Here is a 27,342-nt window from a genome sequence, read left to right as displayed (position 1 = left end):
CTAGATCCCACATGCATGTCACAACTAAGAGTCTGCTTGCCGCAACTAAGAGTCTGCATGCCGCAACTAAGACCTGGTACAGCCAAAATAAATAAATAATAAATATTTTAAAAATAGTAATAAAATACATTCCCTCAGGAAATGTCTGTTCAGACTTTGTTCACTTGAAAACATTAGTCACTTCTTTGTAACCTAGCTTTGGAATTTATTTTGTAATTCTGTGGCGGTGACTCACTTCCCAGCTGCCGCTCAGCCCAGATATTCCCTGTCCTGTCCAATTCCCTGGGATGTCCCATGGGCACCTCAATTTATCACCCCTCAATACCCACATATGGCTTCTCTTTCCATCCCTGTCCTCAGGAAAGGCTGCACCAACCAACCAGACAACCTCAAGGCCCTGGATGTCTTCTCTCCTCACCCAGCAACTCAACACCACGTCTCAGCCCTGCTTCCTACTCACCTGCAGAACCTGACCTGTCTCTTTGGCCCCTAGATAAGGTCTCTAACCCTCCTGTGGGAGTAGCCTCCCTACTGGCCTCTCCACCTTCAGCCCAGCCAGGCCCCGCATCCCCTATGCATGGTCCACCGTCTCTTCCTGAGACACAAACCAAATCATGCCTGGTAAAGTCTTTCAGTGGCTCTGGGTGTTGGGATCTGTCTCCGGTCCCCTTCCTGATCCCCAGGCCTTCCCCAGCCACGAACCTCAGGCTCTCATTCCTTTGTGACTTGCCCCTGCAGTTCCCTCTACTCCGACACTCCTGCCTCACCTTCTCCTCCTTCTCCCAGGAGGCCTCAAGTCTCCCCAAGTCTCCCCTCAGTCATTATCCTCTAGGAGCCCTGCCCCTACTCCCTGCTGTTCTAGATCCACCACTGTCCTATTCACTGCCATTCCCCACCCCCCCCCCCACCGCCCCCATCTGACCACAGGCTCACTAACAACAGGGGCTGTTGGATTCCCAGGTCCCCAGGTCCAAAAAGGAACCCAGAGGATTTGAAAGACTAAGAGCAGCCCTGGGCCTGAATGCAGGCTCCATACCACTTCCTATGGCCCACCTACTGTGTGTCTGGGGGATATCAGACCACACCCAGAAAGCATCTAGGACAGGCCCCGCTCACAACATTAGCTCAATAATTAGTAGTACAATAACACATCAATTCCTAGCCAGCTCAACTTACCAACTCCCTCTCCCTGCCATGGTGCCTACAGCCATACCCCACCCCATTTCTAGTTTCAACGAACTTTCATAAATCTCAAGCATTTTCATCACCAGTCCTCTCCGTGTGACTTTACTCCTCCCCAAGCTCTCTTCCAGGGGGCCTCCCCACACCTTCCAACCTCTGTAGATCCTAGCCAAGATACTCCTGCCAACACCCTCCAAGCAAATCCCTTTCCAGCCATACCTACCGACTTCTGGCTCCCTTAAGGCACTGAGCCTCTGGATCGATAGTGACCAAAATATTGCTCCCTACCACAGCCAGCTAAAGGCTTAAACATCCCCTGGGCATGTCCAGTTTGACCCTCCGTTGACCTTCAACCTCACACCAGCCACAGTCCCACCCCAGAGCTAGCACCTCAAAGTCACTGCACTGGGGCAACCCATGACTGTGGGCCCCATGAATTCTCTGTGATCACCTTCCCACTCACCAATCTCAGCACTGGTGGTCTGGGAGTAGCAGTCAGCAGACCTGTCCTTACAGCCAGGCTGCCACCCACGAACCCGGTCAAACTAAGCTAGCAGTTTTCAAATCCTTTTGTAATCATTCATCAAGCTAACCGTCCAAATCCACCTAAAGGCTATGAATACATGTATTCTCCTAGCTGTGCAGGTTCTCAGGAAGGACATAGCAGAAATTGGTAACAGAGGTGGTCTCTGGGGAGGGAGTCTGGGGCCCAGGAGTGGAGACAGACTTCCTTACCCCTGGAGACCTTCTTGTATTGGGTTTTTTTTTTTTTTTTTCACTATGTGCACATATTCCTTCACTCCCCTCCTCAAAACATATGGCTGCTGTGCGTGTGTGTATTACAGATACATAATCCTCCACTGTAAAGAATGCACATAAGAGGGAGACTTACCACTGATTTTTTCTCTTTTTCATTTTCTCTATCTTTATCTAGAAAAGAAAGGAAATCATTTTTTAAACGCAGTTTTACATAGCTCACTCTTTGTTCTAATTTTCTAAACCACCACAAAAACAGCAATTTTGACGCTTACTCCCTGGCCTAAAAATGTTTTCCCGTGACATCTGGGACCCTCCCTAGGTGGACGGAGGCAGACCCACCACTGCCATCTACCTGTGGGACACTGAAACTGCCGCCAGGGTCCTGTTGGCACGTCTAGGCCCCAACTGTGCTCAGCTTTGTTCACTTAGTATGTTACGCTTTCCATTTTCCACACATTTTATATTTATAATCCTCACGGATGGGTGTCCGGCTAGTTAAAACCAGAGTGGCCACCACTCGTAGCTCCTGGGTAAGAATGGCTGGCGGGCGGGTTTCAGCACAGGACTCAGGTTCGCGTCCCAACCGCCCCACAGCAGGTTCTCAGGTGCCACTGAACAGCCCGAGGCCAAAGAACGCCACAATCTGCCTACAACGGGGGCTCTCATTTCTGAAGGGGAGGGCCTCCACCCCCAGTGAGAGAAGGAGGGGACCGAGCCTAACCCACCCACCGCTCGCTGGCATCTCCCCCAAGGCCAAAAGAACGGGCCCAGGAATGGCACCGGAACCCTCGGGGAGGGGGGTTCTTCCCGCCCTTTAGAGGCTCCCCAGCTCCGAACAAGAGCTGGGCCCCACCCACTCCCCGCCAGCTGGCGTCTGGGGAATCCGCCGGCGACCGCCCCGCCCCTCCCCCAGGCCGCCCGAGGAAATCCCGGCGCCCCGGAGGAGGGGTTTCGGGTTCAGGCCGGTTCCACGAGTCGAGGGCGGGAAGTGGGGCTGATGGCCGCATCCGGGACGCCAGCGAGGGCAACTGAGAGACGCGTTACCCCGAGGCCAGGCCCAGCGCTGCGCGCCTCGCGACCCCGGGCCGGAAGCAGGGCTCCCGGGACCGCCGCGGCGCAGCGCCCGGACAGCCCAGCTCCGCAACGGCCGCAGCAGCATGGCTCCGCGGGCGAAGACGACGGGCCGGGCCTTTCTTCCGGCGCAAGCCCCCCGCAAGCGCGGCCGCGCGACTGGACCCGCCTCCGCGCGCCGCCTCCAGACCCGCACCCGCCCCGCCCCGCCCCGCCCCGCCCGGCCGGCTCTTAAAGAGACCCCGTCTCATTTCACCCCCTCCGAGAAGGTGAAGGGTTTGCAGCCTGGAAATCTTCCCGCCAACGAGACGCTGGCCGAATGAACCCATGATCTGACCTACTCGGGGCATGGGTGGCCAATAACAGCAGCGACTGATTGGTTAATTAACTATTAGAGGTTAGTTAATTGAGCATCTGTTGTATCTGGGCAACTGGCACACACAGTCATTTATCCGTCCCAGCAAGCCTACAGGTGGATATTGTCAATCCCATTCTCCGAGCTGAGCTGATCCTTGGAAAATTAGGTAACTTGTAAAAAGTGATCAGAAGCACTCATGAAGCGGTGCAGCTGGAATTTGGGCTCATCTATCTTGCTTCATAGCCAGCACTCTTTCTTCTGAACTTTAATATTTCCCGGGTCTGGACTGTACATATACTAGATCCCTCAGGAAGTTATTAAAAAGCAAGACAACAGGCCCCAAATAGAGTCGCTTATGCTAAGCCCCACTCACCAAACCAAGACTTAAATTATACTTTTGGCTCTGCAGTCAAGCATCGTCTGATCAGCATTAGTTAGGTAACCTGCCTGATAGACCCACTGCCATCCTGTAAAGGAAAGTAACCTTGCAATAACCACCTTCCTTGTTCCGACTCCCTTCTGCCTATAAAAGTCTTTCATTTTGTACAGCTCTTCAGAGCTCCTTTCTGTTAGATTGGATATGATACTGAGCAGGACCCTGTGGGGCTCCTGGGCACAAAAGCCTTTTTGTGTGACCCACTGCTTTGATGACAAGAACTAGGTTTCATTCAGCCTCTATGACCTTCCCTAAGTTCCAACTGGCAGATTCAAGCAATTGCTAATTAGGGAAAGGAGGGGATGCAAGACAAGGAAGAAACAGTCCAGAGCAAAAATAGTGCAGCCTTGGGGCAAGGTCCTGTTTTCCCACCAAGGGATACACACAACAATATCTTTGAGCTGTTTTGCAGATACTAAAACCCCCACCAGGTGGGAGAAGTTAACGGTTAACAAAGGTATGCTGCCCACAAGCATGCAGACCCTGGACCAGGGTTGGAACCAGAAGGTTGAGGATGCTGCCTCCCATTTATCTCAGCACCAACCAGTCAGAAGACTGTCCGCCAGCTGAGCACGCCCTCTTTGAACCATTATTGTAAACCTTTTCACTAACCTCTCCAAGTTGGGACACACAGCTTGTTGGTCATTTGCCCACTGTGGCCCCCTTAGCCTGGCAAAGCAATAAAGCTATTCTTTTCTACTTCACCCAAAACTCTGTCGGGGTACATAGGCGGGATTAGGCTTCAGACGCCGCTGGATTGGAATCAAATTTTGTTCAACTAAAACCTTAAAATTTTTAATATGTCTCAATTTATCTTTTTACAAAGGCACAACCAATGTTCCCACTGGACAGACAACTAGGGAGTGGAGACCAGCTGGCCTGCTTAGCGCCCCTTTAAGTCTGCAGAAACGAAGCTCTCCAACCCTGGCTCTTCGCACAGCGGGAGCCACCAGCGGAGGGCGGGGCCGGGGGGGGGCGGGGAGCTGTGCGGCAGGTACCCAAGTGCTGGGCACGGGGACCTGCGCGTGCGCGCGCGAGGGCTGGCCGCCTGGAAGGGCGGCGTGTGGCCCCAGTGGCAGTTGCCGCTGTGGCGCGGGGGCTGGCAGAGCGGTCCGCTGAGGAGGGATACTGACGCGGAAGTGCTGCTGCTGGGTCTGCAGGCGAGATGCCTACCACGAGGGGGAAACCGAAGCATCGCCCCTTCTGCCTCAGCGTGAAAGGCCACGTGAAGATGCTGCGGCTGGTGAGGGCGAGGCCGCGGGGTCAGGGACGGTGTCCCAGGGCGCTCCCTTGCAGGGAGATGGGGCTGCAAAGTAGGAAGCGGATGCCCTGTCCTCTCTTTCAACCTTGTTTCCATCAAGGCCTCCCTAGAGGCAAGGCATTCCGCTCTGCACCGTGGGGGTAGAAGAAGAGAAATAGGGCACTGTCCTCCCCCATCAGGGGCTTTACCGACCCACTCACAAAGCAAAATCCGCACACCTACATGAATGGCCTACACTTGGACCCACAAACCAGGTACCCAGGTTACCAAGTGAGGCAGCTGTAGTTGTACCACTTGGACGCCAACAAGATTAAAAACAAAAACAAAAAGCACTGAGGGGTTTCGGTGAATGCTGTGTTTACTTACTGTAACTCAGAAATTTTGATGTGAGCGAGCCCAGGCTGATATAGTGCAGAGCAAGGAGGATGGAACTGCCCGTTTCTGGGCTGTCAGACATGCCAGGAGCACTGCAGCCAGCTCTGGACAGAGGTTTGGAGAGAATGAATCGTCACTTGGAGGAAGGTGACCTGGCTAATTCGAGAAGTCGGAATTATCATAGGAGAACATGTTGAAGGAATTCAAGAAGAGAAAAGGGAGAGGGAAAAAAATAATTCTTAAGTTTTAAAGAGGTGACATATAAGGAGAGGAGGTGGAAAGTTAAAAGTTACAGGAAAACCGTCCCAGTTAATATGAGGAAGAATCTTTTTTTATTGGGAAAGTTGCTAAAATTAAGTGGCCACTTGGGAAAGCAGTACATTCCCAGAAAGCAAAGGTAGCAGGCGCAGATGAGCACTTAGCATGTTGTAATGGTGAATCAAACTTCAGGTAAGTGGGCAGAACAAACTTCATGCAAGGTGCTTCCCACACCAAAGTCTGGGATTCTGAGAAATAACTATAACATAATGCAAGTCAGAATACATGAGTGAAGTTTAGAAAACTACACTGGAGTTTAAAGAACAGAGAGATTACCTTGGGTTGAGAATAAATAATCAGTAAAGAAGTGACCTGAGGGTCTGGGGTTTTATGCCAGGTACTGAAAGCTCTGGAACACTGGAGGAGAAATGGAATTTTGTGAGAAAGTTTTCTTTTCTTTTTTTTTTTTTTTTACTGATGTTATTTTATTTTAATTTTTTCCAGGTTTTTTTTTTTATTTTTGGGGGGGTACACCAAGTTCAATCATCTGTTTTTATATACATATCCCCGTATTCCCTCCCTTCCTTGACTCCCCCGCCTCGAGTCCCCCCCACTGAAAGAATTATTAATAAGTAGCCTGTATAGATCTAAGGTTAAAAAGAGAATGTGGATACTGACAGACTGATCGTAAAAGTCTAGCCAGAGAAGACTCCTGACAAAACCGTTTTCCAAGAACACAGAGACTTTAGATAGAGCTGTGTCTCCTAAGAACATCATGACATTGACAGACTCCCAGGGACCTACCAGCTTATTTTTTCCTTTAAGTCACTTATCATTTCTGTTTTCTATATCTTCATTTGGAAATTAGGAAATTGGATTAATTATCTTCAGGGGTTTTTATTCACTTAAGTTTGTGTTAATTCTGACTACATTATGTTTAGATAAAGGAAGTGTGTTAAAAAGTGAAGCATCAGAAACAGTTTTTTGTTTTTTGGGTTTTTTTCCCTTTCTTCTCCACAGGGTTCTTCAGAGAATTGTTTTTCTCTGACAATTTGTTTTAAACTTTCCTCCCCACTATTTTCCATGGCAACATTCTAAGTTTAAATTTGACAGTAGATTCCAGATTGTTAAGAGTTAAGGAATGATGAGTGGATGATAAGGAATCATAGCAGCCGGTATACAGACTTTTTCAAGAAGCATTACAGGGAGAAGCAGAAAATGGGAATTTCTGTAGGGGCAGGGTGAAAGGAAGGTGTGTATGCTTCAAGAGAAGATAAGTTAGGGGCTTCCTAGGTGGTGCAGTGGTTAACAATCCACCTGCCAATGCAGAGGTCACGGGTTCGATCCCAGCTCCAGAAAGATCCCACATGCCGCGGAGCAACTAAGACCGTGTGCCAAAAAAAAAAGATAAGTTAGATATGTTTATAGGATGGTGAGGAAAGGAGCTAATGGAGGAGGAGACATTGAGGGTGTGAGAGGGAAAAGGAGATATTTACTGGAAAAAGATCAAGGCAACTGATGTGGAAAGTGACAGCATTAGGTACACAAGTGAACTAATTAATTAGACTTTAAACAGAGAGGGACACCTAGTTCTCTGAAACACAAAGAGAAGTCGACATCCATACATTTTAGTCTGCCTATTTTAGATGTGTGTGTGTGTGTGTGTGTGTGTGTGTGTGTGTGTGTGGAAGAAACCCATTGATTTCATTATTTTAGAAATGATTATTTTTACAGCTTAAACTTGTATTCAATAATCACTGAGTAAATCGTGTTTTTTTTCCTATAGGCACTAACTGTGACATCTATGACCCTTTTTATCATCGCACAAGCCCCTGAGCCATACATTGTTATCACTGGATTTGAAGTCACTGTTACTTTCTTTTTCATAGTTTTATATATACTCAGACTTGATCGATTAATTGACTATATATTTTGGCCTTTGCTTGTAAGTGTTCAGCTTCATCGTTAAAGTTAATGACTTTTTCCTGCCATAGAGAGACATTTTAAAAAAACTCTGTTCTTTAGTTTTCTTAAGCCTTTAAGGAATCTCTGACAGGCTTAGGAAGGAGGAATTCTAACCACTGCTAATGTGCTCTGGGGAGAGTCTCAGGGAACCAGGGCAGCCATGGAGCATAAATTCTCCTCTGCGCTCCATCACTAGATGTGGCTGACCTTTCTGACCTTTCTTTCTAAGGAGAATTCACTTACGTGTAGATCTTCAAAAGAAATTTAAATTTAAGATCATGGTTAATAAAATTATAGAGCACTCTTAACCTTTACCTCTCTTTTAAATGCATGTTGATATGACCTCAAAATTGGGGAATAGAGATGGAGGCAGGTAGACAAGTACCTGCATCTTACACATCCCTGGTCACTAAATGGAAAATCAAAATAATTTAGAGGCTGAATAAAGCACAACATTATCTTACTTTAAAATGTCTGTAATCATTAATGCTACATAATTTTTAATTCGTCTTGTAGAATCTCATTTAGTAGTATATGGACTTTACCTGCCATACTCACAGCATTAGGAATAACTGCCCAGTGGAATGCCCAAATGGTCTGGAAATTCTCAACATAGGCAAGTGGAAGATATTAACTAAGGCATACTTGGCCCTTCAGCCTGGACCATAAGCTGTCCTAGGAAAAACTGAGTGACTTCACCGCTCCTCTTTCAAGTCTTACCCCGAGAATCCTGTCTCCGTAGGTCTCCTTTCTGAGACCCCTGCTGCCCTTCACCCTTTGGCAGGACTGGTAGCAGCACTTGTCTCATCCTCTTGGATTCCAGAGTGCTCATATCCAAGGTGATAACCCCTAGTAAGGAGACAGGACTTCAGAGCCAATCTCAAACCATAAGCATGCCTTAAAGTGGTGCCTTCTGGAACCACTTTTGAAGACCAATTACAAGCTGAGAAAGTCCCCAAAGTGGAAAGCTGGGAAATAGATAGGATCTTCATGGCACCTCTCCAAACTCTTACTTGATCTACACTTTGGAGCTGGACCTGACTGGAATAAGATCTGGGAGAAGAGATTACCTTCCTTGGTTGGCCCTCAGGGTATGTAACAGCATTTAGTGGCAGAAAGGACTAAGCTAAATTATCCTGATGAACATGGTCCACATCCTGTTAATCTTGTACCCCCAAAGTTGTATAGTTGCTCTTCACACTCTGCTTTTCCAAGGCTAATAAAACTAACACATTTTAGCATTTATTTTTCCCCAAACTGTAATAATTATCTGGAGCTTCTTACACATCCCAGTAATAAACCTGGAGTCCTAAATTTAACAGAACACACTGAGAGGAAGCATGGCCTATAGTCTCCAAATCTCTGAGGCTCATACTTGGGTGATATTGTACTCTTAGAAATGGTGCTGTGTTGGTCAACTAAGTTATTACCCCATCATGAAACCCAGATTCCTCTCTGCTCTTGATCTCATGAAATCATTTATTCAACAAATATTAAGTATCTGAGAATCCCAGATTCTATACTAGGTTCTTTGATAAAACAAAACACAAATCTTGCACCTAAGAAACTTTCAGTGTAGCCAGGAAGCAAGACAGATAAGCAATGCAGTATAACAGGTGCTGTGATAGATGTATACCCAGGTGGTGTGGAGGCTCCCAGCCAGGGAAGGGGACCAAATCATAACAGGCTTGCCTGAGGAAAACTACGCCTGAGTTGAGGGCTGGAAGATGAAAAGTAGTTAGCAGACTGATACGGGGCTGAGAAAGCTTTCCCAGTACAGGGAGCAGTGTGTGTGAAGCTCTACGGGGAGAAAGAGCTGGACCCTCAAGGACCTGCAGGAGCTCTGAGTGGCTGTGAAGAAGAGAGGGGGCAAGAACACAGGTTTGAGAGGCAGTAGGATGTCAGAGCCTTTGAGTGCCTTGAGTTTTAACCCAAAGGCCGTTGGAAGCTTTGGGAGGTTTTTAGGAAGAAGAGTGTCATGATGAGCTCATGTTTGAGGAGATCACTGGTGGCAGTGTCAATAATGGCTTGAAGAGGAACAAAATTAGAGGTAGGTCTCAGGGACCACTTAAAAGTCTGTTATCAGCAATTAGACTCTATTAAAGATGAAAAAAATTTTTTTAATATTAAGAAAGTAAAAAACAGTCTGTTATAATTCAGACATGGAAATGAGAAAGGCCTAAATTAAGGTTAAAACAGTAACTGCAGGAAAAGACTGTTGATGAAAACTGATAGGACTGGGTAACAGGAAGATCAAGGATAGCAGCCATTTAAAGAACTCTCTTAAGAGGATAACGAGACAGAAAGTAGAGGAGGAAGAATAGCTTTAAGGAAGGGCCAAGGAGTGGTATGCAGTGAGTTCAGTTTGAGAAATAGAAGATTGTAGTTGCTTATGGTATATTCAGATGGAGACGTTCAGGTCTGAAGCTCAGGAGAGAGAAGTTAGAGCTGCAGCTTTGGGAGTCATCACTTCATGATGGTAAATAAGCTCTGGGAAAAGGGTTCAGAGGGAGAGTAGAGCAAGATGAAGGCAAGACTGGGAAATACCAACATCTGGCGTGAAAAGGAGTGGCCAGAGAAGGATAGGAGGGGACCCAAGGGAGACCAGTGTCCCACAAGCCAAGAGAGGAGAGCATTTCAAGAAGAAAGAAGTGGTGAATAATGTCACAGGTAAAGAAAGAGGGCCCAGAAAAAAAAAAAAAACATATATATATATATTCACTATGGTATTAATAGAGGCCCCCGGTGACCCTTCCCAGAGTGGTTTGCCTCGGATGGACAGGTGACAGTAAAGTGGTGGGGATAGTTAGACTGAGCAGGGAAGGCCACAGCTGTAACTAGAGGGGCCACCACTGAGTTGAGGATGGAGGAGGGTAATGAACAGAGTGAGGTCCCTGCAGAGTGGCTGACAGGCATGGGGCTGGAGCACAGCTGCAGAAGCTGCCTGCAGCTCTTTCATTGTAAAAAAGTGAAGGACACAAAGATGGCCGAAGATTCCAATTAATCTGTAGGTGGGGAGAAGGTAATCTGTAAATACTTCTATCTGATGGCCACTGTCTTCACTGATTAGGGCTTGGTCATCTGCACGCAGCTTTGTGATGTGTGTCATTGTTCCAAAGTTGCAGTAACAGTTTGTAGAGCAGGCCTCCTCTGACTGTTCCCCTCAAGTGCTCCAGTGATAGAAAACACACAACATGAGCCAACCCAGGGCTTTGTGGTGATATGTAAGCAGAGGCTCAAAATTTCTGTGAAATCTCCATTTTTGTAATTAAATTTATATTCTACTCCATGGCATACTGATGTTTGGTTTTTAATAAAAAAGCAATGCTTTAAACCACCATTAAGGATCACTGATATTCTGGGGCAGGTGCATCCTTTTTTTTCCCCCTGTGATTCTCTGCACTCCCTTAGAACACCATTTTTATCTGAAGCCATTCATATACACTTACCCAAATTACTACGGGAGGCAGGACTGCCTGTCTGAAGCAGAGGTGTGGTCTGTTGCCTTGAAGCAGAGCAAAATACCCAGCAGAGAGGGGCATTAACCTAGGACAGCTAGTCTCAATATCTCCTGCAAATAAGGACTTTTTTCTGCCTAAGTGTATCTAATCTTGCCCTGTCCCCATTGAACCTCTTCCTATTTTCTTTGTTATAACTACTTTTTCCAAGTTACCAGGGTTTTGAAGTTTGACATTTCTGTGTTAACAATTCCTTCCTGCTACCGTTATCTGCAAACATACATAAACCATTCCAGGATAAAGATGATTTACCTTTCCCACAGTATATGTCCATTCAAAATGTAAGTTGTACCTCTTAAAGCCACAGTTCAGAGTGAAAATGCTTCATTTCAAGAAATTATTAAATGGATGAGCTACATTCAGAAATAATTGCTTAATTGGCCAGCTGTTGTGTACAGATGTGTGGGAGCTTTTTCCTGAAAATTACCACTTTCTCCTGCTCTAAGTTTTATTCATTACATTTGGAATAACATTATGAAGTTGCTTGTTTAATGGTATAGACCACTCTGCACTTTCTCTTATATTTTTAAAGTTGAGCATCCTGACTTCGCGGGGTGCCATTCTACTTTAAACCTTCCACGTAATACATCATCCACTCCTAGCCAGACAAGTTCTCCCTCCAACTACATTTAAATAAAAAAGAAAGAAGCCTGTTAAGGAGTTAAATGATTGGTGTATCATAGGTTAAGAGACCCATTAGGCATCATTGTAGACCAAATACGATATGTCATTTTACTGCAGCAGTTTGATTTCCTAAAACTAAATACAACTAAACTGAATAGATTTGTTTAATAAAATGGAACTTACAAAATCTTTCGAGAGCTGATTCATTTTGGTGGTGATCTTCATGTAAAGCTGACCTTTCTATTCTGTGTTTTCAGGATATTATCAACTCAGTGGTAACAGCAGTATTCATGATAGTTATATCTGTGTTGGCACTGATTCCAGAAACCACAACATATATACTCCTTGGAGGGGTAAGTAGAGGTCTTTCTGGTTTCTTCCTTCAGGTTTGATCAGAATTCAAATTTACTTGAAAAATAAATACGAGAACAGAAAACCAGACTGTGTTCATCCTTGAGGCTCCTATGCTAGTGCACAGTACCTAGTGGCTTAATACTTTTGTGTGTGAACACATGCCCTGATTAATGTCAAGGAATATGTTTTCACACTAAAATTGAAGTTAACCAAATAAAGAGGTTCCTCCATATTTCTCATAGATATGTAGAGCTAGACTAGACTGAGAAAAGCTACTGGAATCAGTTACAATACTAAGCTCTCAGAAACCTGATGTCAAGCAAAAAACAAACAAACAAACCATGGATGGACTTCATAGCTCTCCCTTTTCAAGAGGAGGATACATCCTACTTGTTAAGGTGAGACAGACTGTTCTGAGCTCAGTTATTTCTTGTCCAGATCCTGCTTCAGATGAAATATAATAGAAGATGTGTCATTGTAAGGGAATGGTGGTAGGAAACCTTATAACTAAAGCCTTATAACTAAAGCCTTATAACTAAAGGCTTCCCATTTTGAACACTGCTTGAGAGAAGCAAATCAGTTTACCTTGGAAGGCAAGCCAAAACAAACCAAGAGTCAAGTAATTTAGTTACAGTTCCATCTGATATTCTTCTGAGATTTCTTTTTTTTTTTTTATTTTTTTTTATTATTATTTTATTTTATTTTTTTGGGGGGTACACCAGGTTCAATCAACTGTTTTTATACACATATCCCCATATTCCCTCCCTTCCTTGACGCCCCCCCCTCGATTCCCCCCCACCCTCCCTGCCCCAGTCCTCTAAGGCATCTTCCATCCTCGAGTTGGACTCCCTTTGTTATACAACAACTTCCCACTGACTATTTTACAGTTGGTAGTATATATATGTCTGTACTACTCTCCCGCTTCTTCTCAGTTTCCCCTTCACCCCCCGCCCCCTCCCATACCTCGAGTTCTCCAGTCCATTCCCTGTATCTGCTTCCCTGTTCTTGTCACTGAGTTCATCAGTACCATTTTTAGATTCCGTATATGTGAGTTAGCATACAATATTTGTCTTTCTCTTTCTGACTTACTTCACTCTGTATGACAGATTGTAGTTCTATCCACCTCATTACATATAGCTCCATCTCATCCCTTTTTAGAGCTGAGTAATATTCCATTGTGTATATATGCCACATCTTCTGTATCCATTCATTTGTTGATGGGCATTTAGGTTGCTTCCATGTCCTGGCTATTGTAAAGAGTGCTGCAATAAACATTATGGTACAAGTTTCTTTTGGGATTATGGTTTTCTTTGGGTATATGCCCAGGAGTGGGATTACTGGATCATATGGTAGTTCTATTTGTAGTTTTTTAAGGAACCTCCAAATTGTTTTCCATAGTGGCTGTACCAACTTACAGTCCCACCAACAGTGCAGGAGAGTTCCCTTTTCTCCACACCCTCTCCAACATTTGTTGTTTCCAGACTTTGTGATGATGGCCATTCTGACTGGTGTGAGGTGATACCTCATTGTGGCTTTCACTTGCATTTCTCTGATGATGAGTGATGTTGAGCATCTTTTCATGTGTTTGTTGGCCATCTGTATGTCTTCTTTGGAGAAATGTCTATTTAGGTCTTCTGCCCATTTGTGGATTGGGTTATTTGCTTTTTTGGTATGAAGCTGCATGAGCTGCTTGTATATTTTGGAGGTTAATCCTTTGTCCATTGTTTCATAGGCAATTATTTTTTCCCATTCTGAGGGTTGCCTTTTAGTCTTGTTTATGGTTTCTTTTGCTGTGCAAAAGCTTTTAAGTTTCATGAGGTCCCATTCATTTATTCTTGATTTTATTTCCATGATTCTAGGAGGTGGGTCAAAAAGGATGTTGCTTTGATGTATGTCAAAGAGTGTTCTGCCTATGTTTTCCTCTAGGAGTTTTATAGTGTCTGGCCTTATATGTAGGTCTTTAATCCATTTGGAGTTTATTTTTGTGTATGGTGTTAGGAAGTGTTCTAATTTCATTCTTTTACATGTTGCTGTCCAATTTTCCCAGCACCACTTATTGAAGAGGCTGTCTTTTTTCCATTGTATACTCGTGCCTCCTTTGTCAAAGATAAGGTGCCCATATGTGTTTGGGCTTACTTCTGAGTTCTCTATTCTGTTCCATTGATCTTCCTTTCTATTTTTGTGCCAGTACCATACTGTCTTGATCACTATGGCCTTGTAGTATAGTTTGAAGTCAGGAAGCCTGATTCCACCAACTCCATTTTTCCTTCTCAAGATTGCTTTGGCTATTCGGGGTCTTTTGCGTTTCCATACAAATCGTAAGATTTCTTGCTCTAGTTCTGTGAAAAATGCCATTGGTAATTGAGATTTCTTATAGGGGATTCAGAATCACTTGGCTCTTCTAGGTTCTGATTTAGAGAAATGAATTATTAAGTTCTTCTTAAATAAATCTCCCTCCTACTTCCTTGTCTTATCATAGTATGGGCCACTTAGGAGAACTGGCCATGTATGTCAGAAGCCATGTCTTTTCAACTCCTTCATTAGGCCCAAAGCAACTTCACGAGGGATGGGAATTACTCTAGAAATGAGATAGTGCTGTTAATAGTAATTTCTCCTCATTGTCTTTAAAAATAATCTCATCCCTCTACTGTGGAGAAAGAGGAATGAGGCATAGGATTTACTTTCACTCACTTATTTACTCTTTCATTCATTGATTCATTCTTTAAGTGCACTTTGGTAGGTGCTGACAAAGTATAGAGCCACAAGCCACAGGTGGCACCCAGCCCTGGAAATGTGGCTGGTCTGAATTGAGATGAGCTAGAAGTATAAAATACACACTGGATTTCAAGGACTTACTACCACCAAAAGAGAATGTAGAATGTTTCATTTACAATTTTATTATATTGATGACGTTAAAATTACATTATTTTGGATGTACCAGGCTAAATAAAATATATTATTAGAATTAATGTCACTTGTTTTTTCTTTACTTTTTAATGTGGCAATTAGAAAATTTTAAATTGTGTGGCTTACATTGGTGACTCACGTTATATTTCTTTCCGACAGTTCTAGACTAGAATGTGAGCCTTATCCTCAAGTTGCTTAGAGCCTAATACAGGTGACAAAAATGCAAAGAGCTGTAACTGAGCTGTTAACTGAGTACTGTGGGACACAGAAAAGAGGAAGCAACTACCTCTCTCTGGCAGTGGAATCGTAGTTTGCCAGGAATAAAAGGGAGGAAAGGGGGATGGTTCCAGGTGGAGGAACCAGCAACATGCTGAGTACCAGACTCATGAAAGCATTGATAGGAAGTACTTATCATGGTCAGAACTTAGGAATCTGTGTTTGAGATTCAGGATGGAAAAGGAACAGTGTTCCAGACTTTCTGGCAGTTGGATGGAGCTGGTGAAATAGCACTGACGTCCCCTTTCTCCAGTCCAGGCACCAGTTCTCAAATAGCCATCAGAGTACCCACAGACCATGTTCTGGTTTATTCTGCTTATCTCAGTTTTGTTTTCCTGAGGCCTATTTAGAATCCCACCCCGTAAGTGGATGTAGCCCAGCCTTTGAGAGAGTTCACTTTGGATCATCTTATCACTCCAGTGCTCCAAAGCTCTTAGCACAGCTACTATCACCACAGTTAAATCTTGAGCTGGTGTAAACCTGGCAGTTAATTCTCCAGTATGGTTTGCAATAGGAAAGTCAAGCAGTTGAACATTGGGTATAGAAATGTTGATTGGTAACTACGTTATCATCAGCAGGGCTTTAAACAGTATATCCAGGAGCAAGTCAAGAGATCCAGACAATTATGCGTTTCAGAGCCCATATCACTTCAAGATTGTTTCTGCTCACTTAAGTTATCTTTCCCTTTCTCTAGGAAGGTACTGGGAAAACTTGGGAATGAGAATAAAATGATCTCTTAAGTCTCTTCCCATTTTAGTATTAGGTGACAGCGCAGGGAGCAATCCTGGTGCCCTAGCAGGAGAGGAAGCCGGTGGACAGACCACTTAAAACCTGTGTGACCATGGCCACAGCAGTGACACTGTGTCTTTGTTTCAGGTGTTTGGACTCGTGGCCTCGGTGTTCTGTATTGCCGATGGAGCCCTTATTTACCGGAAGCTGCTGTTTAATCCAAGTGGTCCTTATCAGAAAAGTGCTGTTCACGACAAACTATAAGTTTTGTAAATTTATATTCCTTTTTAGTTGATGCTAAGTATTAAACATATCTATTCTAACACATATTCTCTGCAGTTCTCATTTTAATCTCAATGTGGGAGCTGGAAGAAGAGATTTAGGAACTGTGGGCCCAGGGCTCACCCGTGCTGTAACTTCCAAGGGAGCGCTGAGAGCACCTGAACCGGATGGGATCCGGTTTTCCTGCTCCTGGGCCCAGGAGGCAGAGGAGAAAGCACCAGGACCGCCCGAAATGGCCTCCAGAGCCCGCTCCCCGGCTGGCTGGCAGCACGGAGGTAGTGGCATTGCCGGGACCTTGAGTTCCCAGGCTAGGCAGCGGCGTCGCATCGCAGTGGCTACGGGGGTGGCTGGAGGGCTTGCTTTGTCCTCCGGCAGCGAGAGCTGAGTGCGCGCGAGGGATTGGCAGCCGGCAGGCAGCCGTTGGGGCGCCACGCTGGCTCCCAGGGGAGAGCCGGCCGCCGCCGTGCAGGCTCAGAGCCGCGGGACCAGCCAAGCACCACCAGGCCCGGGGGTCCAACATGGATCCTGAAGACGACAACGCACGCTCGGGGGTCTCGAAATCCGGGGGGCATCAATCCCGCTCAGTACACATCGCAGGTGGGGTGCATCCGGAGCGCTCGGCGACATCCACAAGCTCGGTGCGGGACACAAGCGCGGCGCGCTCAGCATCCCGGGAGCGCACCGTACCCATACTCAAGCCCACGGCAAGAGTCGCGACCCCCAGCCAAAAGGAGAGGAAGGCCATACAAAAGCGTGCTGAGGGCCGGGCCAAAGTCCCGCCCAAATTCAGGGACAGCTTCAAGCGTTTTTTCTTCTCGCCCACAGGAGTCTTGAAGATCATTAGGCTGGTGAGCAAAGAGAGCTGCTACCCGCTGGGCGGATGCGAGGGCGGATGGAGGCCGGCTCCGGCCTTAGGGAGTGAGTGATTCCCAGGGGCGTCACCTCCGGAAAGCTTCCCGAATTCCCTGTGTGCCAGTCACCTTTGTTTCTCCTCACCTTTCTTTCTCCTTTCGCCTTGCTCCTCCCACATACTCAACCCTTGCTACTAAATTTGGCACGCCCCCCCCCTTCACTTTCATACTTCTCAGGTTTCCCCTCACAAAGGGAATTAGAGAAGCAATTAAGATAATAGCAGGAATGTGTAAATTAGCAAACAAAAATGAGAACTGACCAATAAAAATGATAAACCACTGGCCAATATAACAGGAAAAAAATGGGGGAAAAGAGGACATATATTTAAAGTTAGAAACCAGAAAGGGAAAATAATGCAAACCTCGAAGAAACTGAAAGGATTCACAAGAGTACTTTGCAAAACAAATTAATGTGAATAATTGGATCAAAGAGTTGATTTTCTAGGAAAATATAAATTACTAAAACTGATTCCAGAGTAGAGAAAAACCTACACTGACCAATGTAAACACAGGGGGGAAGATGAGAGTATCTTTCAAAAATGTGTCAGGCCCAGACTTTTTCACAGGTTAACTCTTTCAAACCTTCATGGGATGCAATTCTGACACTATTCAAACTTTTTCAAAGAATAGAGAAAGAAGAAACACGTCTGAACTATTTTTACAAAGTCAGTGTAACACTGATATCAAAACCTGACCAAGTTCAGAAAAAGAAAACTAAATAGAAATCTCACTTGTATCAAAGCAACGATATTAATATGTTAACAGAAAATACTCATCAGTACTTCTTAAAAATGGACCATGAAGAAGAAACATAAGGATGATTCCATACGAGGACTCTATTAAACTAATCCACCATAAGTAAAAGGGAGGAAAAATTAGGACACTATCAAATAGGGTACAGAAGACATTTGATAAAATTCAACATTCATCTCTGAGTGAAAAAAAAAAAGTGAGCAAGGGAAGAAGAGAGAGACCAGTTAAATAGGAATACATAGATATTTCACTGACATTATAAAAATAAACCCATATATAATTAAACCTCAGAAGTATTCCCATTAAAATGAGAAACAAAGAGGATGCCCACTAGTCACCACAATCAGACAGGAAAAAGGAATAAGTAAGAATATTTTTAGAAAGAAGCAAAATATATCATTTCTTATAGCTGATACGATCAAAGATCTAAAAAATAAAATCAACTGGGAAACAATTTAGAACAAGATAATTTCTATTAAGTCATTAGCACAAATGAGCAAACAAGCACTTAAAATAGAAGAAAATATTTCTCTTTATAACAGCAATCAAGATGATAAAAGATCTAAGATTAAATGAAATAAATTTGAAAGAACTATATGAAGAAAACTTTAAAACTCCGTTGAGAGATAGTTTAAAAACCACTAAAATAACTGGAAAGATACACTTTGTTCTTGAAGAGTTGACTAAATTTTGTAATCTTTCCATATTATAAGTTAAAGGAAATCCCAATTGAAATACCAATAGGCTTAGTTTGGGGAACTCGACCAAGACAAAAAATGAGAAACATAAACAAACTGAGAATGAGTACCTAAAGGGGGACTAGGTCAGACAATAACGCAACATAAAATGAGTTGCTTGTAATTTCAAAAGTGCTAGAAAATAAATCAGCAACTCAATAGAAGAAAAGAGTTTCAAAGTGCCCTGAATACATATGAGAATTTAGTATATGATAAAGGTTGGATTTCAGATCAGTGGTGTTTCCCAATAAATGATGTTGGGATAATCAACAGCTGTTTGGAAAGAAAGTAAGCTGGGACTCTATCTCACTCTTTCTATCAAAATCATTACATATTTACTTGACCTGTATATACACAATTCTATCTAGCATGAAATATACACTGTTAACAATTACTTTTAAAGAGATAGACTAGGGTTGGGATGAGGGAGGAGAAAGAAACTGCTGTACTCTGTGCATTTTTTGTGTGTGTTATTTCATTTCTTAAAAATATAAGAAATTTTAAAAATAATATGTGCAAAACAATAGAGGCAATTGCAATATAATCAGATTTACATTCTGACCATTTATGATTTTATTTGTTTTTTTAATAGTCCGTTTGCATTAAAACAAATCCTGTTTCTTTTACTACAGGGCCTTCTCATAGGAGCACTAGTTTGTTTCATCGTCGCTGAAGCCGAGGAGTCCTATATAGCAATCACAGTCCTGGAAACCTGCATCGTTCTTTTTTTCATTCTAATATATATGGTAACCCTTCACCACTTGGTGACTTATTTACATTGGCCCTTACTTGTAAGTGTTCATTTTCATAATTTGCATATAAGCTTTGCCCTCAGCCCCACAGTAAAGGCTCTCCTCAAGTGAGTGCAACAGAGAGATCTCTCTGGACAAGGACATAGCTAAGCTGTGTGTCACCTTAATCCCAGAGAGGAAACTAGCCTAAAGCCCAGAAAGATTTCCTGAACCCCTCTGTCCATAGGACAAGCAACACACACACCTGCTTCCATCTCATTACGGCCCTGAACACATGGTACTTTTCAGCTGGTCCTAAAGAAAATTTTACTTAGTATATTCAGTAGTATATTGCTTGTAAAATGGCTCATGCTTCTTCTACTTTTCAAACAGCACCCTCTCTAATAGCTTATAGACATCCCTCTGAAAAGCATGTTTCTACAACATAGCAAAGGTGTAGAAAACTGCCATGTGTGCCCTGAAAGAGTGCAGGAGTCAACCTTTTCATGTGTGTTAAGGGTCCGCCTTTCCAAAGGGGTGCCATATGGTGGAATACTCAGGAAACGACACTGCGTAGCCTTCTTCAATAGCTTCTTCCAGAATTTCATACTCTTTACCAACTGAAAAATTCCCGAAGCTAATTCCTCAGGTCTCAGAAAAATCCTATTTATTGCAGAGTCTCAGGCTCTGCATCCTCACAGCCTGGAGAGGAAGCATAGTATTGTCCAGATACAGACACGGGCTCAGTTCCTGGCCCTGCCACCTTACTAGTGGTAAGAACTTTAGCCTCAGTTTCCCCATCTGGGAAATTCCGAGAAGGAAAAGTGTGATGCTAAGAACTGTCTATAGGGTTCCCGTTACATTTAATGTGTTTAAACGCAAAGATCACAAAAGGCTTGCCACAAAATGAACACACTGCAAAGTGTCTGTTGGACCCCATGAGACAGTTGGGTGGCTTTTACCCTTTTATCTTTTGCACCGTGAACCATCCTAACTCCAAACTCACGCCTCTTCCACATCCCACTTTCTTACGGTGGCTCTTTCTAACTGTAAGGTAGGATTGGTTGCTAAAAACTCAAAATACTTTCTTCGAGTGTCTGAGGGATTTTCTGAAAAGGCTGTTGAGCTCTCTCTGTCCCACAGAGGGCTGAGCAGCAGAAAGCACACCAAGCAAACTGAGCAGCTTTAACTGGACATGTGGGAGACCCTCTTAGTTATGGAGAGCTATAGCCATGGAGAGGTTTCTGAGGGGAAACTAAAATCTCTATCAATGGAAATTTTCAAGAAGGGAAGGTAAAGTAACTGTTTTTGAGCACATACCATGTACCAGATGTTTCTTCACACAGATTACCTTTTTAATCCTCACAACAACCTGGCGAGGTTGTGGCCACCCCCCACTCCCTGTTTAACAGATGAGAACACTGCATTCAAGTGACTGCGTTGCCCATGGTCGTATGTAGGCACATGGAAACTCGGATTTGAGCCCAGGTCTGTCTGACTCTAAAGCCCAGGCTCTTTCCAGACTTTATGACCTATTGCCTCATGATGGTTCATCTCCACCCTCCCTACATCTTTGTCTTCCTCACATTCTCTAAATCTTACCTTCTCTGAATCCTCTCCCATTTTCTCATGGTATCTTTAAAATGTGTGCCGAACGGTGAATTGATTATGCTGGAGTGGAGGACAGGGTACAAGCCTTTGGGGTTCAGCGACTGAAGGCTGCACAGCACCAAGGTCAGCAGCTGTGGTCAGGACGACTGGAGACCTCTAAGAAAAGGTCCATGGGCCAGAAAGCTGCAGAGCTGGAGACAGCCTCAAGGTCCCGTGCTTTGCTGGAGGGTCCAGGGAGAGCGTCCTGGAAGAGTCTCAGGCAGAGGCAGGAGCCTGGGTCTCGCAAGCATGAAGCAGGTGCTGCGAGAGGAGCTGTTCCCATGGTCACAGGCAGCTCAGGCCAGCTTGTGTAGAGCTACAGGCCTCTAGTCAACTCTGGTAAAGCCAGGCCCCCTTTTGCTACCTCTGTCCTTGGGGGAGAGCATTCTCTTTTCTTTGGCTAGCTATGGGAGCCCATAGCTTGATGCAAAGCCTCCACCTTTTTCTTGCTCCTGTCCTCCAGGGTGGGGGACAGCTTTCCTCACCCCACCTCTGGTGGGGTCACTGTCTTCATTGTTAGATTTAATTATCAACTTTACCCACCCTAGTCTTATGTCACCAATCAGTGTGCCCAAGAAGAGTATGAAGTATAATTATTGTCTTCTGAATAGCCCATATTTTTAACATCTCTACATTGTAAAAAAGATATTTCCCAATATGATCAAAGAAACTGAGTTCTGGTCAAGCTGATGTTTTTTCCAATAGAAAGCAATTTAGAAAAAAGAACATAATAAACATATTCAACTAAAACTCCATCAAAGGGATGATTCCAAAACTACCAGCAATATCTTTAATTTATAAGTAAAAGGTATCAGCTTTAGAATGTCCCCTTCATATAAGATTAATGAAAAACAACAATTCTGGTGATGACTGATCAGGTTCTGCCATGTGTTTGGAGAACTCCAAGGCACAAATGGAACCAATGAAATTTGCTGTTAGTCTAATACCGTATAATATTTATTGTGTATACCTTCTTGTTACAAATACCACATTTTGTGAAACAAACTATAAATGTTTGACTTTTTCCTAATATTCAGTGATTTAAAAAAAAATAAGCATTCACCATCACAGCATCATTTTTTAAATTCTACACAATCTTGTTTATCTCAGGAAACAGTTTGGGAGTTTTATGGAAAAATAAGTCACAAATCCATCTCTCATTTTGTCAGAGGCAACTACTTGAGTCAATAAGGTATTTAGTCAAAGGGAGAAAGAAAAAGATGATGAGTAAGGATGGCATTTATGGGGAAACCAGAAGTGCTTTTGCACATGGCAAGACTCAGCTATAGTTTTACCGCATCTGGGAGAACACATCTTTCTCTCCGTCAAAGATGAGGCCAACAAGAGGGCCTGTGTATAAGGCAAAAGGGAGAGGGGTTAGTCAGGAGAAGACCTTTGGGCTCTCAAGTCATACTAAGGAGGGTCATAGCCACTTACTGGCTGAACAACCCTAGGCAAGTTGCTTACCCATCTGTAAATTGGGGATAATGAGAGTTTGTTGTGAGAATTAAATGAGATCACATATGAACTCCTTGGACAGTATGTGACACATAGTAAGTGCTCAAGATATGTGAGCTACAATAGAAATGTTAGGTACAAAGCAAGCATTACCTCCCAGGGACAGTTCAGGAGAGCACTTCCTTGCAAGTAAGGACCAGACTAAACTATAATGTCCAACAGTCCAGCGAGGAGATGGAATTCTGTTGGGGAGTCAACAACTGGGTAGGGAGACCGAGTCTGCATTTGTTTTATTACTATTATCATAATTAATGTGCTTTCAACCAAATTCTCAGTTTTTATTTCTTGTAAGTTTACACTCTGCTTAAGAGTCCTTGTTCACATTTTTGAATATCTTGGTTTACACAATCCTCAGATGCTACGCTTCCTGCAAAGCTGCAAACCATTGTACCTGCCCCTCTGTGGGCAGACCTCTCACTCAACCTACAGAATCCGACTGGAACTGACTTCCAACCCTTGCCAGCCCTGCACCATGTGCCCCCTCCAGTGCTACCCACCAGGCACGCAAATAACAGACATTAGTGCCTTTCCAAGAGGCAAGTCCCATTCCGTGACAGGACTCCTTGCTCACCAAGCTCAACAGGAAGAACACCTGAAGTTCACAGGAAGTTTACTATCTGTGCATATTTTGAAGGCAGATATCAGGAATCTACACTTTGATGCATTCCCACTGCCAACCAGATGTCAGGCACCTCATCTGATGCTTTCAGATTCATTGTGCCATTTAATCCTCAGATGAACCCCATGAATCCCAATCATTAACCCCATATTAAAAATTAGCCTGTTGGGGGACTTCCCTGGCAGCCCAGTGGTTAAGACTCTGCATTTCCACTGCAGGGGGCACAGGTTCAATCACTGGTTGGGGAACTAAGATCCTAGCCTGTTGGCACAGAGGGGTGATAAAACAAGCCCCAGGTCATATACTTAGGAATCGGCAGGCCAGAAGAGTTGATCAACAAAAAACATTCTCACCTTATTTTTCCCATACAATTTTGACTCTCCATTACCCATTCCATGGAAAATGCCAAAGATGTATGCTACACTTCCAAACTAGGGGAATAGATCATTTCCTCCTTATTTGGGTGTCCCTGATGGGAGGCAATAGTGAGTTGAGTTCTGACTCCACTCCTTGGCAGATATTCAGTCGTAGTCAATTTAATGAACTTCTCTAAGGCTTCTGTTACATCCTCTTAAAATGGGGATCCTAAGGGTTAAATGAGATGATGACAGGGGAAACACTCTGCACGCTGAGGAGCTCCATTTAGACCCATTATGATTAGACAGCAAGGCTCTTTGCCGTGTTTGGGCAAGTGCACCAGACAGGCTGACACTACCACGTCAAGCCACTGAGACGTAAAGACTTAAAATGTTCAAATTAGTTACCTGGGCCATATGGAGGTTATAGGACCCTGGGCTTTTACTCCTCCCCCCACACTGGCCACTGACTTATTGAGTACCTCCTCTTCTATTACCACTGTGTTACCAAAGCCCAGGCTCTGCTTATCCTCAGCAGTGTGCCCCCCACCCCCCAACTCATCCTCATCCTTTATTTAGCACATGAAGAAACAGATTGCACCAGCATTTGAAGAACCTAGTACCAATGTCCAAAAAGAAGGATACACATAGATGTCAGGGCAAACTCAATTCTGGTCATGTTTTAGGAAGGAGAGAAAGTCAGTTTCACCCCAGAATATCAGGCCAGCTCCTCAGATAGGTTCCTGCCTTCTTGGGATGTAGGACCCTAAATAATAAATATGACCCAACTTCCAAAGTATCAGTTCTACTGATCTGCAGATTTGGGAGTGGAATGAAACCAGTAAAGTGTTAACCTAAACTTTTATTTTTATAATAAAACAAATGTATTATGGAATAGAATGCAGAATTTACATTAATTTAAAATACAAAACTTCAATAAGATCATATTTATGGAGGGTCAATTTGGGTGAGGCCCCTAGACCTCTAGTTTTTTTTCTTGCCCATTTTCCTATGCACTTTAAAAAGGCTGAAGGAAAAGTTGTCAGCTTTTTTTTTGTTTTAATGAGTGTTCTTTAGTGAAGTTAAACCCATTTCTGCTGATATTCCTATCCAGGACCTTATAATCACATAAACTCATGTCTCTGGAAGATAAGCAAATCATGCTGCTGAGGGTTCCTCTTAATATTAATCAAAGGGAAAGTTTTTAAAGGGCATCCATCCTTAGATGGGTAACTGCCCAATTTAAATATTTTATGAAATTACATTTTCATGTAAAGTTGACCATTTTCAATTCTGTATTGCAGGATCTTATCAACAGTTTCATTACTGCTGTGTTCCTTTTAATAGTTGCCATCTTGGCGATGCAAGAAAAAGAGAGAAGGCATTTATTCTATGTTGGAGGGGTAAGTAGAGGCCTTCATGACTCCATTTAAGATCAGTATTTCAAGACTCTTTGAAAAGGGAAACTGGCAGACCATCATTATTTCATTTACAAAACACCACCCCCACCACCACCCCTTCTCTTTCTTGTGCTGACTTCTTCAGAAGATTTGAAGCTGCACAAACTCTAAGCTCATGAAAATCTTCATTCTAATACTCATTCTCCAAATAGGTACAAAAACAAGTCTATAGAACCTCTTTTGAAAATCATACACACTTTTTTTTAAAATACTGCAACAAGATGTTCTTATCTATAAGTAGGACTTTGACTTTTGTGGACTAGAAAATTACATTTTAAATCACACACAAAAAAATGATTGTAGAAAAAAAAAGTGCATTGTCAAAAGTGAATGACTCAGCCTACTGAGGAAGGAAGAAGTTCCCACACCAGGCTAGGCACGTTCTGTCTTAATCTTTACAACTCTCATTTTTACAGATATGGGAACTGAGGTTAAATACCTTACCCTGGGTCACAAGGCTGGGACAAATCCTTATCATGTGAAGAGCACGAGAAATGGCAGATTAAATGCTTGGAAGATAGAGGGTGGTGAATGGGGTGGTGAGACTTTGATTCAAGAAGTTAAGCAATGGGAACAGAAATTAATCCAGAAAAGAAAAAAAGTTTAAGTTCTTTGAATTCATTCTATAATCAGAAAATATTTGTCAATCCCATTGGACTGTGCCAGGCCTGAGCTCAGTGTTGCGGATAGAGTCCCTTCCCTCTTAGGGAGTTTACAGATTAGCTAGAGCAAGACCTACCTAGGAAAAATTCATGAAGGCAGCCAGGCATTAAGTGACCATAAAGAGAAATATACAAGGCAGACTGGAGAGCACTTGGAATCTAGGGTGTTGTAGGCTGCGGACCCCCATCTGCTAACTCAGCCACCAAGCCTTCTCCTACCTGCCAGGATCTCCCACCCCCCCGTCTCCATCAATTAATACCTGGATGGCAGGAACCCCGCCCCCACCCCCCCATCCCAGCCTGGTTCACTTTCCATTCATCTTGTGACAAGTGGGCTTTCTGAATCTGGAACCTCCCCTCCCCTCTTGATGAAGTCCCAGATCCTGCACCTCCCCAGCCTCAACTCTGCACCCTTCCTCACTGACTCCAGACATCTCAGCCACACTAGATTCCTTGGAGACCCCAGGCCAGTATCTGGAGTTCTTCTCCCAGTTGATCCCCTTGGAAACTCCTCCCTGCCCTTTCAAACATAACCCAAGAGTCCTTTCCACTGAGCGGCCTTCTCAGGACCCCACCAATACCCGGAGCCTCCTAGGATCAGTGCCCTTCTCTCATCCCGGTGCCTCAGGCCTTAGGCAAGGCCGTCACTTGCAGAAAAGTCCATTTCCAAAAACCGTTTCTCTGGGAATGCCAGAACGGGCTGCAGCAGCCAACTGGGCAGACACCAAAAAGGTAGTGGAAGGTCAGAGTGGGACAGGAGGCCTCAGGCCCACCCCTCCCACCCCTCACCCCCGACCCCCCACCCCCACCCCCGGATAGGGAAGACAGGTTGCTGCAGAGCTGCAGGATAACCCCGCCTTTCCTTCCCGCGTATGGTCTTTTGTCTGACAGTCCCTGTGTCTCACAGCGGCAGTCGTGTGTCTCATCGATGCGACTGTGGTCACCAAGGTGATGAGGAACACCGTGAAAAATGCCCTGGGAATAGAAACCCAAACCAGCGCTTCCCCCGCGCAGGAAGCCATCCCACCCACAAGGGGAAGCCCAAGGGCACCTACAAGGATAACCATGAAACAGCGCAACCGGTCGGAGCCACCTTCGGAAGCATCCTCTAGGGCACCCTCGCGGGCACCTTCGAAGGCACCATCGTCTTCTCCCTCCCGCCGCTCCCGCCTCTGAGCTCGCATGCTGTCGCCCATGTCAGCCCATCTGTGATCATAAAATCAGGGCTGCTAAACCGGGAACACTCCTGCTTGCTCGTGTTGCCTTGTGTTAAAAGTCACGTTACATTTTCAGGCGCGTGCCAGTGCGCACGTGGGGGCTCTGGGCGCCGCTGCCACGGGAGGCCACGCTTCCAGCCAACCCGACCCGAAGGCGGGAAGCAGCGGCTAGGGCCCCGGGGCAGCCTCGCGAGGCCTCCATGGGGGCTGGGCGCAGAGGCTCGACCACCAGCGGAGGTGGAGTGCAGGCGGAGGGCTTCGGCGCAGGGGATGGGCGGCCCCCAGCAGAGCCGCGCTAGGTGCTCCGCAGGGAGGGCGTGGCGTGGCGTGGGGGCGGGCGTGGGGAGGGGCGGGGGGCGGGCGTGGGGAGGGG

At 44.7% G+C, this 27,342-nt stretch overlaps 3 protein-coding genes across 10 annotated transcripts in view; 2 read left to right on the top strand and 1 right to left on the bottom strand.

Annotated features, from left to right (window-relative positions):
* Positions 1-3,171, bottom strand: part of TK2 (thymidine kinase 2) — a 35,688-nt gene extending 32,517 nt beyond the window's left edge. For 5 of the 8 annotated variants that reach the window (XR_009049683.1, XR_009049684.1, XR_009049685.1 and 2 more), the window contains exons 1-2: positions 2,986-3,171; positions 2,075-2,112 (exon numbers count right to left, since the gene is read on the bottom strand). Coding sequence is in view for 2 of the 8 variants with exons in the window: in XM_057711695.1 (XP_057567678.1) it covers positions 2,075-2,112; positions 2,986-3,100 (153 nt within the window). In the remaining 6 variants the exon portion in view is untranslated. The other 3 variants (XM_057711698.1, XM_057711697.1, XM_057711699.1) reach the window with 2 other exon arrangements.
* Positions 3,172-4,921: 1,750 nt separating this feature from the next.
* CKLF (chemokine like factor) lies at positions 4,922-16,337 on the top strand. The gene is made up of 3 exons (XM_057712742.1): positions 4,922-5,049; positions 12,065-12,160; positions 16,221-16,337. Exons 1-3 carry the CDS (start codon positions 4,972-4,974, stop codon positions 16,335-16,337), a joined length of 291 nt encoding a protein of 96 aa, XP_057568725.1. The 5' UTR covers positions 4,922-4,971.
* A 238-nt stretch (positions 16,338-16,575) lies between these two features.
* Positions 16,576-27,268, top strand: CMTM1 (CKLF like MARVEL transmembrane domain containing 1). The gene is made up of 5 exons (XM_057710825.1): positions 16,576-17,203; positions 19,389-19,547; positions 24,935-25,033; positions 26,644-26,834; positions 27,046-27,268. The coding sequence occupies exons 1-5, from the start codon at positions 16,874-16,876 to the stop codon at positions 27,266-27,268; spliced, it is 1,002 nt and encodes a 333-aa protein (XP_057566808.1). The 5' UTR covers positions 16,576-16,873.
* The last annotated feature ends 74 nt before the right edge of the window (positions 27,269-27,342 follow it).

This window comes from Hippopotamus amphibius, chromosome 16, assembly GCF_030028045.1.
Source record: "Hippopotamus amphibius kiboko isolate mHipAmp2 chromosome 16, mHipAmp2.hap2, whole genome shotgun sequence".
Classification (NCBI taxonomy): Eukaryota; Metazoa; Chordata; class Mammalia; order Artiodactyla; family Hippopotamidae; genus Hippopotamus; species Hippopotamus amphibius.
The sequence above is the reverse complement of the archived record's forward strand: the minus strand, read 5'-3'. Positions and strand labels throughout refer to the sequence as shown.

What these genes read in the sequence shown, in the direction of transcription:
- CKLF (XM_057712742.1), top strand. Translation starts at nt 4,972, where the DNA reads ATGCCTACCACGAGGGGGAAACCGAAGCATCGCCCCTTCTGCCTCAGC. An exon ending in ACGTGAAGATGCTGCGGCTG is followed by an intron (nt 5,050 to 12,064) that starts GTGAGGGCGAGG and finishes CTGTGTTTTCAG; the next exon opens with GATATTATCAACTCAGTGGT. An exon ending in CATATATACTCCTTGGAGGG is followed by an intron (nt 12,161 to 16,220) that starts GTAAGTAGAGGT and finishes TCTTTGTTTCAG; the next exon opens with GTGTTTGGACTCGTGGCCTC.
- CMTM1 (XM_057710825.1), top strand. Translation starts at nt 16,874, where the DNA reads ATGGATCCTGAAGACGACAACGCACGCTCGGGGGTCTCGAAATCCGGG. An exon ending in ATTTACATTGGCCCTTACTT is followed by an intron (nt 19,548 to 24,934) that starts GTAAGTGTTCAT and finishes TCTGTATTGCAG; the next exon opens with GATCTTATCAACAGTTTCAT. An exon ending in ATTTATTCTATGTTGGAGGG is followed by an intron (nt 25,034 to 26,643) that starts GTAAGTAGAGGC and finishes TTTGTCTGACAG; the next exon opens with TCCCTGTGTCTCACAGCGGC.